Genomic DNA, 16,897 nt, shown 5'->3' with positions numbered 1-16,897 from the left:
GTAGGAGCCGCCCCGCGGGCGAGGCTGCGGGCCCCTCGGGGAACCCGCGATCCCGCGCCCCTGGCGAGCGCGGGGTGCGGCGGGTCCGTCGGGACGCCTCCCGCGCCCCCCGTAGTCCTCTCCCGCCGCCTCCCACTTCGCGCGTGGAGCCAAGCTTGACCCCCCCGCGGCCTCTCGGCTCCCGTCTCAGCTGATCTTTCCCGCGAAGGGAGAGCCCGGCGTTCCTATTTGACAGATGGGAAAACCGGGGCAGAAAGGCCGGCACTTACTTGCCCGGACACTCAGCGCTAGTCTAGGGCTGGTCGGGATTCGAATCCAAGCCTCCCACCACCCTCTCACTCAGGCCTCCTGGGGCTTCCCATCCCACCGCACCAAGTAGCTTGCTTGCCCGTCGCTGGGTGGGGACGCGTGGGGGGCACCCACCTCTCCCAGAAGGGCTCTGAAACGGGCCTTCTTCGTGAGTGGTAAGATGCGAGGGACCCCCACCCCCACCGCGGACTGCCTGAAATTCCGCCATCACAGCTACATTCCTTTGGGTTAAGGTCTAATTCCCCCGTGGGATGCACATGTCTCCAGAATGGGGCTTGCCCTGAGTGATTCACTGCTTGGTATGAACGTCCACAGCAGCTCTTCCAGGACCCCACTCTGCTGGTGACTGGGGCCGAGAGGAGAGAGAGGAGCACCCCAGAGCCCAGTCCTGTGAGCCTGCTTGTGTGCGGTAGGGTGGGGGTGGGGGTCGTGGGAGAGGGTTAGGGGGGGAGCACTTGGCCTGTAGTGGAGGGGAAACATTTGCTTTGAAGGCAGGCAGTCCAGATTCTGAATCTGTCTCTATTACAGTGTGACTTTGGCGAAGTCACCTCTCTGAGCCTCGTTTTCCTCCTGGGCAACGTGAGGACAGTTCTATAGGGAGCAGGCAGCTCAGCGCCTGGAGAAAACACAGCTTGTGGGGCAGGGAGACCTGAACTAAACCCTGAAATGCTTATATGCTGGCTGACTTGGGCTAAGTCACTTCACCTTTCTGAGCCTCAGTTTTCTCATCTGTTAAATGGAAATTATGCTAACCACCTTATTGGGTTGTGATTTCAATGAGATAGTATACATCAAGGGCTCAGAAGAGTGTCTGATGTCCTGAAATGTAGGGATGGGCTTATTATAATAGTAGACATTGCTCCCACTATTTGTCTCTCTCTGTCTCTCTCTGTCTCTCTCTCTCTCTCTCACACACACACACACACACACACACACACACACACACACACACACACTCCGGCATTTCTCCTTGCAGTCAGAGTCCTAAAATGTCTCCTGCCTTCTCTTGCCTAGGCTGCTGGTCTGCAGCCCTGAGCCTCCCTCCTCAGCATGCCTTGCCTGGGCTGTTCGGCCCTGTGGGCTTTGCCCCAGCTGGGAAAGATGTGTCCAGGAGACTCTGACAGCCATTCCCAGCTTAATCATCACCGTGCTTGGGGGAAGCCAGGGGCAGAGCAGGAGCCAGGCTGCTTGCTGGACAGATGGATGGGACACTTAGGTCCTGAAAGGGGTTAAGGCACTTGCCCCGGAGCAGGGTTGCTAAGCAGTAGAGTGTGGAAGTAAGTCTGGGTCTCAGTGACCGCAGTTCTCCCTCAAGAGTGAATAGTCCTCCCACGCCACACATTGAGTCCCGGGGGCTGCCGATGGGCGCTCGCAGGTGAGTGTCAGTGCAGAGTTCTACATGCTACAGGGCCATCCTTGCCGGCAGCACAGACTCGCCTTGGGGGTAGAGTGAGATTTGGCAGGCAGAGGAGGGGGTGGTGAGGACCTTTAGGCAGCAGTGCCTTCAGGCTCACGACCCGAAGGTCCTGACTTTGTCCTGACTTCGCGGCCCTCTTCAGTAGAGCCTCTACCCCTCGCTTTGCCATTTGTTCACTAGATCTTCGGTGAGCACTACTTAAGAGACCCCTGTTCTCGTAGAATCTGGGATAAATGAGCAGAAAATGATCAATGCAAGGAAATAAAATGTGGGAGAATCTGGGGAGTAGGATTCCAGGTGAAGGGAGCAGCAGGAGCAAAGGCCCTGAGGCAGGAATGTGCTGGCTATGTTTGAGGAGTGGTAGACTTTGGTAAGGGTAGGATGAATGGGAGATGCAGGCTGCAAGTGCTTGTGTGAAGCCTGGATTTTCTTGGAGTTTCTCAAGTGGTGAGATTCATCATCTCACATATGATTTAAAGACCTCACTCTGGCTCAGTGTGTGGAGGGCAGGCTGAAAGGGGTCAGGGTGGAAGGAGAGTGTTGCTGTCTTCAAGGCCCAGGGTTGTGGTGGTGCCTCAGTGTGGGGCAGTGATGGAGGAGGGAGGTAGCAGACCCAGGGTCCTTTTTTCAGGCAGAATGGACAGAACCCACTGATGTGGGGGAAGGTGTGGCAGGGAGATGAACGGAGAGTCACCTTGTGTCAATACTCAGGGCCTCCTTGGCCTGTCTGCTGGTGTGAGATGAATCCCAGCGGGGAGTGAGTCCTCTCTGCCCGGGGCACTGCCCGTAGGAAAGCAGTTGGGGGAACAAGTCATGGAGTGCTCAGTGCTGTGCTCACTGGAAAATCAGGGTCTGTGAGAACCTGGAGGTGGGGCTATACATCTCCCAGACTTGGGGAATCAGAGAAGGCTTCCTGGAGGAAGTGGTATCCAAGCTGAGATCCAAAGGAGGAGGGATTCAGCACAAGAGAGGGGAGAAAGTGAAGATTTGGGGCAATGAAAAGGCAGTCAGAGAACTGAAGACAATAGGAGGCTTCCAGAACCCAGAGTGGGAGAGGGGACAGTGAGAGATGAAGCTAGAGGAAAGAACGAACTGTGCAGACACACTCTCCAACGGTCTTGAAGGCCCTGCTGAGAGGTTTCCACTCAATTCTGACTATACTCGCTTTCAAATGGGGGGTGTTGTTCTGCTTTTTAGACAGCAGAACCAAGTTTCCTGTGAAAGCAGGTGAGCGGAGAGCAGCTGTGGGGAGTGAGGGGGGCCGGGAGCCGTGGCCCTGAGGGGAACCCAGGCAATGGAGTTTAAAAGACACCACTGTGGCCCCTGAATATTTGGGCCAGAAGGGGCCTCAGAATAACCGCCTAAATCTTAAATTTATCACAATGACACTGGTGGATTCTGAGAGAGACCCAGCCCTCAAAGATCCTACAGATGCCTCCTCTTCTAAAGCACCCTTCAGAGTTGGAATTCAGTGCTCCTTTATTAAGCACCCAGGGGTGACCTCCTGGTGTAGACATTTAGGGCTCAGATGGCCTGTGCCAGCCACTTGTTAGCTGTGTGACCTTGGGCATGTTACTTAACCTCTCTGAGCCTCAGTTTCCCCATCTGCAAAATGGGAATGGTGATCAGAGAACCAAGTGCTTGAACTCCTGTGAGGACTGAGTGCATGCACATAGAGTATTGAGAAGAGAACCGGGTTTATAACAAGGGCTCTGTAAGAGCACTTTCATAGAATGCATCTCATTTGATCTTTAACAAAACTTGGCAAAGTTGGCATTAACCTCAAAAGAGGAAACTGAGGGGTACCTGGGTGGCTCAGTCGATTAAGCATCCTACTTTGGCTCAGGTCATGATCTCATGGTTCGTGAATCTGAGCTCTCTGTTGGGCTCGTGGTTGTCAGCGCAGAGCCTGCTTTGGGTCCTCTATCCCCTTCTCTCTCTGCCCCTCCCACTCCCCTGTTTGCCTGAGTACGCGCTCTCTCTCTCTCTCTCTCTCTCTCTCTCTCTCTCTCTCAAAAAAAAAAAATAAACATTAAAATAAAAGAGGAAACTGACGCTCAGAGAGGTGAAGTGACTTCTGCACGGTCACACAGCAGGCAAGTGGAGGGGAAAGAGAGAGCAGTCAGTTACGGGTGACTGAGTCCAGTGCTCTTGGAGGACTTTATGTGTCCTTCCTTGTTATCACTCTGTATGCATTGTGATCACTTCTGTGCATTTATTTGTGGCCTCAGTTCCCAGCACAGAGTGAGACTTGAGGAGGCATTCAGTTAAGATGTGAATGAATGAATGAGTGAATGAAATTAATGGCTTGATCTGTGTACTCCTAGCACTTGGCCCACCTCCCCTGCTCAGGGCCTCTGTGGTCCCCCTCAATGCCACCTCGGCTCTACATAGAGAGGACACCAGCAGGCCTAAGTGTCCCTCTACACAGGCAGTAGCTTCAGTGAAAGTAAAGGGCCTGGAGCCCGCTCCTGGGGAAGTCCGCAGCGACAGTGCTGGGGGCAGGGCAGAGGCCTTCTGGTGGGGCTTCCTGTCAGGGCTCCAGGCCTAGCCTTCAAACAATGGCAGGGACTCCAGAATCAGAAAATCAAAAGAAAAAGGGCAAAATAAAAGTCTGGGAGTGGGGGGAGGCATTGAGGAATTCCGTTGGGGGTTCTAAGAAACTAGGATGGGGGACCTGCTTACGACCTGAGTGGAAATGTGGTCAGAAGCCTCGCTCCCCACCTCACCCCACCCCAGCCCTGGGGCTGGCACAGGGCAGCCCTTAGAGTCCCTCCACCTCCTGCTCACCTCCTCCAGGCAGTTTTCCAGCAGGTAGGGCCTTTCGAAACCCAAATCTGACCAAGTCACCCACTCTTTAAAAACTCTTGCTACTGGGGTGATGGTCTGGCACTTGGGGTCCTTTGTGGTAGCCTTCAGACCCAGGACCCAGTTCCCACCCACCTCCTCTGTGATCTGGGGTTCCCTGAAGGCAGGCACAGACAGGAGAGAAGAGAGGAGGGGAGAAAAGGGGTGGAGGGGCCGGGGGAGGGTAGGAGGCATTGGCAGTGGAAAGAAGCCAGTGATCTTACAGTGTTCCCCTTTCCTTCCCACCCTACACAGAGCCATGAGCCACCAGATCCTGCTGCTCCTGGCCGTACTGACCCTGGGCCTGGCCACCTCCCAACACCGAGACAAGGTGCCCTGTAAGATGGTAAGAAGCCCCACCTAGGCAGGGTAAGGCCCCCAGGGTGTCCCACTGCCCCAGCCCCACAAGCCAGAAGTCAGAGGAGTTAGAAGAGGAAAGGGAATGCACATATTTTTAATTTTTTTATCAAGTTTATTAATTTATTATTTAAGAGAGAGAGAGAGAGAGAGATAGAAAACACGAACAATTGGAAGAGGGACAGAGAGAGAAGACACAGAATCCGAAGGAGGCTTCAGGCTCTGAACTGGCAGCACAAAGCCCGATGTGGGGCTTGAACTCAGGAAGATCTCAGGGATAGCTCAGGGAGATCATGACCTAAGCCAAAGTCTGATGCTTAGCCGACTAAGACACCCCAAGGAATGCATTTAATGCATTTAAATCTTGCATTTAATGAGTGCCCACTAGAATGTTTAAATACCTTGTGCAGCATTAATCCTATTGGATAAGTACCGTTATGCCCATTGTATAGAATTGGAAACTGCAGTTTAGAGAGGTTCGGTTACTTGTCTAAGGGCATTCAACTAGGACCCGTGAGGTTGATATTGGACTCTATAGGGCAGTAGACTCATCTGGGTGAGGCAGAGTATGTGTATGTGGGGGGAATGGGGGTGGGCCAGCTGGGTCCCTCCTGGGGCAAATCTCCTTTCCTAACCGGAGTCCTTGACTTGGGCCTGTCTGCTGCTTGGCAGATGAGAGGCCTCTCTCTCAGTACAGCCTAGGCCAAATGCCACCTCCTCCAGCAGTCTCCCCTGACCCCTCCCAGCCTTCTCCGTTTCTGTTTGCTCCCTTTTTCTGGACCCTTATACTGAGCATGTGGGAAAGTTGGTGAGTGGGTCCAAGCCTGGTTCCTGTGCCAGACCAAGAATTTATTGATTTATTAGATTCACTCTTGGCCCTTTTTCTGGCCCTGAGCCAGGCAGACTAGCCCTGAAGTCACTGGAGCCCTGCAGGACACAGGGAAAAGGGATCACTTAGGTCCACTTAGAAGTCACTGAGGTGAAGGCCAGAGTCAGGCTGGGGAAGGGACGGGCCCTCCAGCAGCCCCAACCTGGACCTGGGGCTGGAAGCTCATGATGCAGGAGGGGCCGGCAACCCTTCCCTGGGTGGGCAGGCTCCTGCTCTTGCCACCTCACTTCTTGCCCCTCAGAGCCGTTCTGAGATTCCTGGAACCCAGAATAACGGGCAGAAAAGGCCTCAGACACCCCCAAACGCAGCCCCACCTTCTACCCAAGGAGACAAGCTCAGAGACGTGAATGGGCTGGACCACCGAACAGGCAGTGGGAAGCTGAGTGAGCTTTGCGTTCTAGGTAAAAATGCATTCAGAAAGCACTTTCTGAACTACCGTGGAAGATCCATGTAAGTGTCATGATTATTTTCAAACCAGTGGAAAGAAATTGCCACGGACTAAGGGCTTGCGAGGTGCCTGCACCATTCTGAGGGCTTTCTCTCACTTTATCCTGCAAAGAGCCCTTTTCAGCTGAGGACACTGAGGCTGAGAGAAGAGATGTGGGCCACCGGGGTCATACAGACAGGAAGTAACAGAGCTAGGACTTGAACCCAGCTCTCCGGAGCTGACGCTGTCCACTGCCTGGTGCCTCTTTCTACCCCCTTTCCCTTCTATGTGCAGGTGGCAAAATGGAATTGGGTGGAAGGTCCTCTACCCTCCTTAAGAAAAAGGGGGTAGTGGCATCCTGGCATCCCAGAGAGCACGGGTCAAGGACTGCTCTAAACTTGGCCATGTCAGCCATGCTGGAAGCTCAGAGCTCAGGGAGCAGTGGGCACCCTTAGAGTTCCTTCAAGCTCCCTCCTGGACTGGCAGCCCATAGCTCGCCTGCCAGCCCTCATGGGCACCAGTGTGGAAAGCAAGTCTTAGGCCCTGGGCTTAGCCAGCTTTGTGTCCTCACTCAGCCTCTGGGGCTGGTGTCTTGGGAGCCTTTGAGTGTCCAGAGGTGAGATGGGGTGTGGGATGGCATGGATCCCAGTACAGTGCCCCCCACATGCAGGTGCTCAGTGAACAGTACTATTTACTCTGCTGGAGGAATCAATGTGGGTGCTCAGTCAGCTGGGGGCCAGTGGTCAGAACTCAGCCGGCACCAACAGGAAAAGGAACTCACACGGGTGCCCTGGAGCTTCTGACCGTCAGAGCTGGGGGAAGTTCATCGCCCCCCACCCCCGAGCCTCAGCTTCCTTAGGGGGTATATCAGGGTAAATAAATGAGGCAAGGGGTCTGTGCACTCAGCCGTGGGGCCTGCCACAGAGCTAGCGCTCTGTGATGGCGGTGGTCATTGTGTTCCTTTTGCTGTTTCTTCCTGAAGTCGAGATGGTCCAGGAAGCTGAGGATGGGGATGAAGCCATTCCTAATGGCTGCAGCTGGCAGAGAGGGTGTGAGGGAGGAGGGGGCAAGAGACAGGCAGGGCTGGCAAGGTGGCAGGGTTAGGGGCTAGGTTTCTGGTTCACGGGGGCGCTCGATGGCAGGGGTATCCGTGGGTCTCTGAGGCCTCAAGGAAACTGCTTCACTGGAGGTGGTAGGAGCCGACACTGTCACTGGGCTGCCTGGAACAGGAAGGTCACACAGATGCCTGATGAGGACTCCACTCCACCCCCCATTCCCTGCCCCACGCCTCTGGGGAGGAAGCTGAGAGCTGGGCCAGGCAAGGGAGCACCCAGCCTGCTGTTTCTGCTCTGTGGGCTCAGCCACTAACTCACCATGACCTTGCAGAGGTCATTGCCATCTTCAGGTTCCATCTCCCCATCTGAGAAGTGGGTGGGCCAGAGTCTTTTTACTCTAACAGGCTTCGAGTCCAGTTTGAAAACATTGATTCTCTCTTTCCTTTCCTTTCAGAAAGGTGACTGATTCAACCCCTCAGACCTTTACTAAGCCAGAGATGTCCATGACTCATTCGTTCAGAAAAATTGATTGAGTACCTTTTGTGGGCCAAGTTCAAGGCGTCCCCATCAATCCCACCAGTCCCTGTTAGCTCTGAGCTCCCTGCCTAGCAGGTCCCACATGGACAGTCACAATCTGGGACCAAAGCTCTGAGACAGGGAGCACCAGGGATCTCTGGCCTGGGGAGAGCCCGGAGGAGGCCCCACCTGCCCAGCTCAGTACACTGGGCTCACCCTGCAGACCTGGTGGGGGTGGCCTAACCAGTGCAGGGAACAGCAAGGAGGCGGCCCAGAGGTGGTGTGGGAGGGCACGAAGGGCACTGGTCAGATGTTGTCACTGCTTATGGGCTGGGCAGGAGTGGTTGGGAGGAGAGGGGACAGATTGGCAGGGGTTACAAATAGCTTTGAACCCCACTGACGGTCCTGGGCTTTTCCCTGGAGGGGATTAAGCAGAGGGTGGCACAGAGTGGTTTTTTTTGTTTGTTTGTTTTGTTTTTTCTTTTAGCACTTGCCAGGCATTTGGCTGGTGGAGGGGTCAGAAGGGGTCACTGGATACAGGGAACCTGGGCGGGAGTAGGCCTGAACAGGGTGGTTGTGGAAGTCAGACCGTTTCCTGGGAAAGGGTGCCTTCCTGGGGTCCTCAGAGGGATGAGAGGGAGACTGCATCTGCACAGAAAGAATTCAGGCTCCAGAAGCCACATGTGCTAGAAGGACAAATGTTGAGCCTTTGGTTGTGAGGAGACCCGGCCTCCAATCCCAGCTCTGCCCCTCCTCAGCTGAGCGATCCTGGAGCCTCCCTACCCTCTCTGAGCTTGGGTTTCTATAAAGAGGGATGATCATATTTGAGGGGCTTGCTCTTGTGAGACTCCGGTGAGACCAGGGGCCTGAAAGTGCTAAATAAAATGTAAAATGCTGAGTTGGTGCTGAGGAAGGTTGTTACTTTCTAGGTAAGAAACCAGAGTGGTAATGTGATTTGGGAAGGCTCACACAGCACAAACATAGTCTTGTCACCAAAGAATGTAGGTTGGAACCCCAGCCATCTTTCCCCCTGCTCCCTACCCCTTCTCCTACCTCCAGGGGCTGGTTTGGACCAGGCCTGGGAAGCAAGGCCACTGATGGAGGTGGGGCAGGTAGCGGCAGCAGAAAGGAGATCTCCTCTGGGGATAGGCAGCAAGGCAGGCAGGCACTAGACCCTGAGTTCTGCCCCCTGGAATGAGGGCTTAAAGAGGTGTGAGGGTAGGAGGCCAACAGGAGAACCAGTGAGAGAAGTACAAATTGCATTTTGGAAACATTTCTCCCCAAAGCGTTTCTTTCTTTTTTTTTTTTTTTTAATGTATTTTGTTTCTTTTTGAGAGAGACAGAGAAAGCGTGAGCCAGGGAGGACCAGAGAGAGGGAGAGACCGAATCTGAAACAGGCTCCAGGCTCTGAGCTAGCTGTCAGAACTGAGCCTGACATGGGGCTCAAACCCACCAACCGTGAGATCATGACCTGAGCCGAAGTCGGACGCTCAACCGGCTGAGCCACCCAGGCGCCCCAGTGTTTAGAGTCTAATAGTAGCTGGGTACATTTAACTCTCTGGGCCCAAAGAAGGAACCCAGGATGTGAACCAGGAGTCCCGGCTTCCAGCTTGGCCCTGCTGTTCCCTTGCTTGGGATCACTCTAGGTGAAATGTGGCTCTGTTTCCTGTAAAATAGGATGATAATCAGTGACTAGTGTCTTGTTAGTTCATTTGTCCTTCTATCTGTCTGTCATTTCTGTGTGTCCTTAAGTCTCTTGAGTTCCTTAAGTCCCTCCCTGACGCCCAGCACAGGACTGAGTGCTAGAGATGGGTGCAGGAGGCTTGAGATGGGGATCATCCAGACATGGGATGATTAGGCCAGGGCGGAGGAATGTGGAGCCCATGCTAGGCCTGGCTGGGGTGGCGGTGCGTGGGAGAGGGGGTTGAGTTATCCTTTCCAGAAGGTGTCTGGTTCCACACACACCCCCACTGTACCCACTAATATCCACTGCTCTCCCTGCCCTCCCTGCCCACCTCAGGTAGACAAGGAGGCCTTGTGTCATGGTCTCGGCCTGCTCCAGGTCCCCTCAGTGCTCCCGCTAGACATTGAGCTCCTCGATCTATCTGGAAACCAGCTGCAGAGAATCCTGGCCTTACCCCTGGGCTTCTACACAGCACTCCGGCACCTGGACCTGAGCTCCAATGAGATCAACTTCCTCCAGACAGGGGCCTTCCAGGCCCTGCCCCACCTGGAGCACCTCAACCTGGCCCATAACCGCCTGGCGGTGGGCAGCGTGCTGAGCGCCCCTGACCTGGGCCTGCTGCCGCATGTGACATCTCTGGACCTGTCTGGAAACAGTCTGTACAGTGGCCTGGTGGAGCAGCTGCTGGGGGAGGCCCCTGCGCTGCGCACCCTCTCCCTGGCGGAGAACAGCCTGACTCGCCTGGCCCGCCACACCTTCCGGGGCACACCCGTGCTGGAGCGGCTGGACCTCCACAGCAACGTGCTCATGGACATCGAGGACGGTGCTTTCGAGGCGCTGCCGCACCTGGCCCACCTCAATCTCTCCCGGAACTCCCTCACCTGCATCTCTGACTTTAGCCTCCAACAGCTGCGTGTGCTTGACCTGAGCTGCAACAGTATTGAGGCCTTCCAGACGGCCCCAGAGCCCCGGGCTGAGTATCAGCTGGCCTGGCTTGACCTGCGGGAGAACAGACTGCTCCACTTCCCTGACCTGGCCGCGCTCCCCAACCTCATCTACCTGAACATGTCCAACAACCTCATCCGGCTCCCCACAGGGCCACCCCAGGGTGGTGAGGGCCTCCAGGCACCTTCTGAGGGCTGGTCGGCCCTGCCCTCCTCGAACCCCAGTCAGAACTCCAGCATCCACCCCCTCTCCCAGCTCTTGAATCTGGATTTGAGCTACAACGAGATCGAGCTGGTCCCTGAGGGCTTTCTTGAGCCCCTGACCTCCCTCCGCTTCCTAAATCTCAGCCGAAACTGCTTGCGAGCCTTGGAGGTGCGGCGTGCGGGCTTCCTGCCTTGCCTCGTGCATCTGGACGCCAGTCACAACACACTGGAGACAGTGGAGCTGGCCACCAGAGCCCTGGGGTCTCTGCGGACGCTGCTTCTACAGGACAATGGTCTGCGGGCCCTGCCTGCGTACACTTTTGCCAGCCTGGCCAGACTGCAGAAGCTTGAGCTGCAGGGGAACCGGCTCAGGCCTTGTGGGGGGCCCAGTGAGCCTGGCCCCTCAGGCTGTGTGGCCTTCTCTGGCCTCTCCTCCCTCCGCATCCTGAACCTGGCGGACAATGGGATGGAGATGCTCCGGCCGGGTGCCTTCCTCCATACACCGCTTACTGAGCTGGACCTCTCTGCCAACCCGGGGCTAGATATGGCCCCAGGGGCCTTGGTGGGCCTGGAGACCTCCTTAGAGGTCCTGGCCCTGCAGGGCAACGGGCTGGCCATCCTGCAAGTAGACCTGCCCTGCTTCCGCTGCCTCAAGCGACTCAATCTTGCCGAGAACCGCCTGAGCCGCCTGCCTGCCTGGACACAGGCTGTGTCACTGGAGGTGCTGGACCTGAGGAACAACAGCTTCAGCCTCTTGCCGGGCAGTGCCATGGGTGGCCTCGAGACCAGCCTCCGGCGTCTCTACCCGCAGGGGAACCCGCTGAGCTGCTGTGGCAATGGCTGGCTGGCGGCCCAGCTGCACCAGGGCCGTGTGGACGTGGATGCCACCCAAGACCTGACCTGCCGCTTTGGCTCACAGGAGGAGGTATCCCTGAGCCATGTGCGTCCTGAGGACTGTGAGAAGGGCGGGCTTAAGAATGTCAACCTCATTATCATCCTCACCTTTGTGCTGGTCTCTGCTGTCCTCCTCACCACTCTGGCCACCTGTTGCTTTGTCCGCCGGCAGAAGTTCACCCAGCAGTACAAAGCCTAGAGAAGCCAGAAGCCGGGAGCTCTTCCAGGATAGCTGGGGAGCCTGAGGCACGGACAGGGGCGGGGACCAACCCAAGGTCACACAGGATCTGAGAACCCTGCCCTCTGAATCCCAGCCCGGGGCTCCTTTCCCCATATCCTGCTCTATTGGTAGGTGACTGGCTTCCCAGGCCACACGTGTGGTCCAGCTGTGGAAGCCGGAAGTCGGGCAGTTTCAGGAGTGACAGAAAATAAGGCTGACCTATTCGTGCAACACATCTTTGCCAGGCATCTGTTTTGTGTCACATCCTGCCCCGGCCACTGGGGACACAAGACACATCCCTGCCCTCAGGCATCACCGAGCCCTGGTGGGGAGGTGGTCACAAAGCCACGGAGCATGGAAGTCCTCCAAAGCTCTGAGGACTCCAGCTGGCTGAGTCTTGGGGAGTCCTGCCTCGAGCAGGGCCAGAGCAAAGGAGGGGCGAGACCCAGAAGACTTGTCTGAGGTGGTTCCAAGCAGACTGTGGGTCACATCTTCTGATAATGACTTTCAGCCTCTCTGGAACATGAAGAGCTTGTGACCGGAAGAGAACTGGAGCTGCATAAATAGGTCTTGGATCCAGCCATGAGGCAGGCTGCAGCGGCCCTGCAGGGCCTGGTTAAGAGGTGGTTGCCCTGGGTCCTGGCCCAGTGCTAGACCATTCCATTTCCTGCTCCGAGCAGGCCCTGTCCCTACCTGGCACTCTCGTGGTGCTCAAACACTGCTCCAGCCCCCCAGCTCCCCGTGCAGACATGCTGTCCCATCCCAGCCCTCCGCTGGCTGGCGAGCCAAGAGTCAGACCGTAGGTATCTGGTTCTGTTTTGCACCAGGCTTGGCAGCTATGACATGTCTGCCTCTTTATGACTACCCTCTGAGGTTGGTATTTTATTCCATTTTACCAAAAAAAGATCCACCACTCTCCTTTCAGGGTCCTCCAGCTAAGAAATGACATAAGTGAGATGCAGACTCAAATCCTCTGTCTCCAGGGCCTGACTGTAGGGGCTGGGGGCTACTAGGTGGACAGGAAATGGACCCACACTTTGGGAACAGGGCCTAGGGGCATCCTGTGCAACACATACCACGCAGTCCTCTCCCTCCTCTCTCCTAGGCAGGCAGACATGGGCCCCCTCCTCCTCCTCTGCCTCAGTTTCCCTTACTCCCCCCTTTGCAGACTGGTGTGTATTCACCTCTTTCTGTTTTGCTCTTGCATTCCCTCTTCTTCCATTGAGCAAAGCCCAGGGTTTGAGACCATTGAGTGCAAACTCCCCGTTGCACGGATAGATAAACTGAGGCTGGGGAAGAGAATGGAACTTGCTCAGTGCTTCACAAGTCTGTGGCAAAGCCTGTGAAAAAAGGGGGATTCAGACCTCACTGGGGGTGGGAAGGGGGCTTAGGGGTTGGACCTGAGTGATTTCCTTCTCTCTTAGCTGTCATATCACAAGATAATGCTGGCTCCAAACACTTTCGGGTCCTCATTATGCAGGGACTTTCCCTCCCTAGAAAAATGAGTCGAAAAACCCATCTAGATAGAACCCCCTATTCCTCATACCCATGGAATCATGGGCTGTCCTGGGAGCCCTGGCATCAGCCCAAGACCCATGTTACTGTCTTCACCGTCTTACCCATGCTTGGCCATCATCTGGCTCATGATGGTGCTTGAGTGTGAGACAATGAAACCGCCCCCCCCCATCTCCATTCCATTTTACAGACAAGAAAACTGAGGCCCAGAGAGGGTCAAGGACTCAGGGAGTCAGTGGCAGAGCTGGGGCTAGAAGCCGGTGTCCTGGCCCCAGCCTGGGGCCCTGGTGGGTATGTGGCACAGCCAGGCAGACCCAGACCTGGTTGGGATCACAACCACAGGTGGTCATGGCACAAAAAACACTCTTCCTCAGGCCTGGAGGGTGGGGCGCGGGCCCCTTCGTGCCTGATCTATGGAAACACTACATAATGCTGCTCTCACCTCCCAGGAGCCAGGCCACAGCCCTGGCCTTGGGACCAGCTCTTTGTATAACCCACATGAATGTATTAAAAAATAATTTTGGAGAAACAGTGTGGCCTGCCAGCCTCCTCCTCACTGTGGGTAATTGACCTCATGGCATCCACTTGAACCCTGCCCCCTCTGTTTCCACTGCAGGCCTTGAATCCTCACGGCGAACCCGTGGGGAGACGGGCTGAGGGCTATTGAGGGGAGACTCGGGCCCTGGGTCCTCACCACCCTGGACCTTGGGGCCTCAGCCCTCATTCCCCTGCCACACCTCTGACCCTCACACGCAACAAGCCCTTACCCCACCTGAGCCTTCCTCCTGTGGCATCTCCTGTTCTTACCCTGTCTGTGCTCACGGCCCTGCCTTCTCTCGGGGCTCTGCTCTCTCTCCTGCCCACCCTCCGGGTCCTCTCATGGACCCCTCATTTTCCTCTCTTCACAGTATTGCTCTCACAGCTTGGCTGGGCTCAAGTCTGGGTTATCTGAAAAAGAGTGAAAAGACCCTTAAACTACTTTCCCTTTCCTTCTCCTAGCTCATGGGTAATAAACTTGGTGAAGCAGTCCCCCTTTCCCCTCCATTCCCAACCCACCCCAGGTGCCTTTGCCCCTGCGCCCCCACACTGCCCTGGGCTGAGGTCACTGAGGGTATCCTTTGCCAAACTCAGTGCACTTTCCAGACTGTACCTCCTCGACCCCTCTGCTGCGGGGGTGGGGCCCTCACCCCATCATCCCTGTCACCCACGCCCTCCACTCAACACACTGGCCTTGGTATCTAGGCCCCCACACGTGGCTTCCGCCTTCCTCTGAGACCACTCCTTTGCAGACTCTGCTATGTGCTCATCTTCCCTGAGCCTTCTGAGTGGCGACAGCCAGGACTCTGTTCCAGGCCCTCTTCGCTCAGGAGTGCCATCACCCCCATTGTTGTAGCCACTCCATTGCTCTGATGATGCCCCCATCTCTGTCCCAGCCCAATCCTCCCTGAGCACCCAGCCCTCGCACCCAGAGGCCTCCCCAGCCGGAGAGCTGATATTCTTCCAGGGGCCAGAGAATTGAGGGAGTGGTCAGACTGCAGTCAAGGTCAAGACTGACCTTGAAGGAAGAGCATTCCTGGTTCCTGGAAAGGAGCTGGAGGGTGTGGCTGTGAGGTCTGGGGCAGACAGGTGGGGACAAGAGCCACCTCACTTGGGGTGGGGGTGGGGGCAGGCAAGGGACTCTGAGGTGGAGTCTAGAGGGCAGGCAGTTCCCCCGCCGCCCACTTCCCAGACCCCTGGGCCTGTCCTCCGGTGGACTCATCTGCCCTTCTCAGCTGCCTGACATCCAGACACTAACCCCTTTGTAGGTGCCTTCTCTCCCCTACTTCCTCTATCACAGATTCCACCTCAGCGATCCTCCACTTCCTTGACCCCAGGCATCCTAGAGATTTCTCCAAGGTAGTTTCTCTGGGCTGTGACCTCTCACCTCCCAGCTCCTAGTCCAAAAGAAAATTTTATTTTTTTTTAAGTTTATTTATTTTGAGAAAATGAGACACAGAGTATGAGAGCAGGGGAGGGGCAGAGAGAGAGAAGGGAGAAAGAGAAAGAGTGTGGATCCTGATGTGGGGCTTGAACTCCCAAACTGCAAGATAATGACTTTAGCGAAAACCAGGAGTTGGATGCTTAACCGACAGAGCCACCCAGGCGACCCTCCAAAGGAAAATTTTATGTTTATTTTGATTTATATTTTATTTTTTATTTTTGAGAGGCTGGGGGAAGGGCAGAGAGAGAGACACACACAGAATATGAAGCGGGCTCCAGGCTCTGAGCTGTCAGCACAGAGCCAGACGCAGGATTCGAACCCACAGACTGCAAGATCATGACCTGAGTCAAAGTCAGATGCTTAACTAACTGAACCACTCAGGTGCCCTAAAGGGAAATTTAAAATATCTGTTTCCTAGATAGGGCTCATGGGGTGAGAAGGCATGTGACTCTGTGCCCTGGCACAGAGCAGGTGCTTGGTGAAGGCAGTAGCATTGGCTGAGCTCAACCCAGGACTCTGCAGGCCTCCAATCCAGCTGGAACCCCCGGGTCCCCAACCCCTTTTCCTGGCAAACAGGAGATTTTGCTCACCTGGCCAAGACCCCCAGCAAAGCAGAAATTCCTGTTTTTCAGCCAAATATGGACACAGCTGCCAACTAGGTCATCAGAGCATCCGGCAAGTTCCAGTGAGAAGGGAGCCCCCCCCCTCCACCCACGTCACAGCCAGTGGTGCCAGGTCGCCCAGCCCAGTAAGCTCCTATGGCATTCCCCAAAGGCACAGGGCCCAGCAGGAGCTAGGATGGGCAGGAGGAGGAGGGGAGGAAGGCAGCACCCATGGCCCACTCGCTGCCTCACCTGCTCAGTCCCCTGTGCTGTCACCCCTGCCCAACACCCAGGGGCCCGTTTCTCACTGGCCACCTCCAACCTCCTGCTCAGATCTGACCATTATTCAGCACTTCGGGGTCGGTCCTGCCCTGAGCACTCGTTGTGCGTTGTTATATGCAATTCTTACCACCTTTGAAGGGATTTCTATTATTATCAACCTCATGTTAAAGAAACTGAGACTCGAGACTCAAGGTCCCACAGCTGTAAACTGCCAGCCCTGGGACTGGAAGCAGGTGCGTCCCGCTCCAGAACCAGCCTTCTTAACCATGGGGCTGTCCCCTTGCCAACACCAGGCTCTCTCCCTCCTCCTCCACCTAAAGTATCTTGCCTCCCCTGACCCACCTGCCAAACTGTTTCAACTCCTGCCTGCACCGCCCCTTCCGGGGAGTTTGCCCTGATTTCCCTCCACAGTCCCAAGCCTCTGTGGACACAGCGGCGGCGGGGGAGGCGGGGGAAGGAGGAGATTGGGGAGGGATCTCAGCCTGATCTGCCACCAGACTAAGAGCTCCTGAGGGAAGGTTCTACCCAGAGTCTTTTCTGTGTCCCCGGGCCCATGAGCCACCACAGCAGGAAAGTTCAGACCTGGCTTCCTGAAGGCATGACCCAGGCCTTCAGGACTTAAAATCTTGGGATTAAGACCAGTCCTCAGAATGAGAAGGGGGTGACAGAAGCAGGGGACACAGAAGACACAGAGGAAGATGCAAGATGCCAGGGAAGAGGCAAAGGAAGAATCATCTCTCAACTCCCCCTACTT

At 55.7% G+C, this 16,897-nt stretch overlaps 1 protein-coding gene and 1 long non-coding RNA gene across 3 annotated transcripts in view; one reads left to right on the top strand and one right to left on the bottom strand.

Moving 5' to 3' along the window:
* Positions 1-13,809, top strand: part of LRRC32 (leucine rich repeat containing 32) — a 28,629-nt gene extending 14,820 nt beyond the window's left edge. For both annotated transcript variants that reach the window (XM_029915235.1, XM_029915236.1), the window contains 2 exons: positions 4,829-4,919; positions 9,838-13,809. In XM_029915235.1, coding sequence (XP_029771095.1) covers positions 4,833-4,919; positions 9,838-11,742 — 1,992 coding nt within the window. In that variant the 5' untranslated portion in view covers positions 4,829-4,832 and the 3' untranslated portion in view covers positions 11,743-13,809. The remainder of the gene's footprint in view (positions 1-4,828; positions 4,920-9,837) is intronic.
* Positions 6,970-11,776, bottom strand: LOC115272180. Its single transcript, XR_003900287.1, has 3 exons — positions 11,652-11,776; positions 10,383-10,500; positions 6,970-7,466 (listed from the first exon to the last, which is right to left on the bottom strand). It is a non-coding gene; the product is annotated as an uncharacterized LOC115272180 (long non-coding RNA).
* Positions 13,810-16,897: the final 3,088 nt, after the last annotated feature.

The sequence above is a fragment of the Suricata suricatta genome, chromosome 11, assembly GCF_006229205.1.
Source record: "Suricata suricatta isolate VVHF042 chromosome 11, meerkat_22Aug2017_6uvM2_HiC, whole genome shotgun sequence".
NCBI classification, from domain to species: Eukaryota; Metazoa; Chordata; class Mammalia; order Carnivora; family Herpestidae; genus Suricata; species Suricata suricatta.
This window is presented reverse-complemented; position numbering and strand designations above follow the sequence as displayed.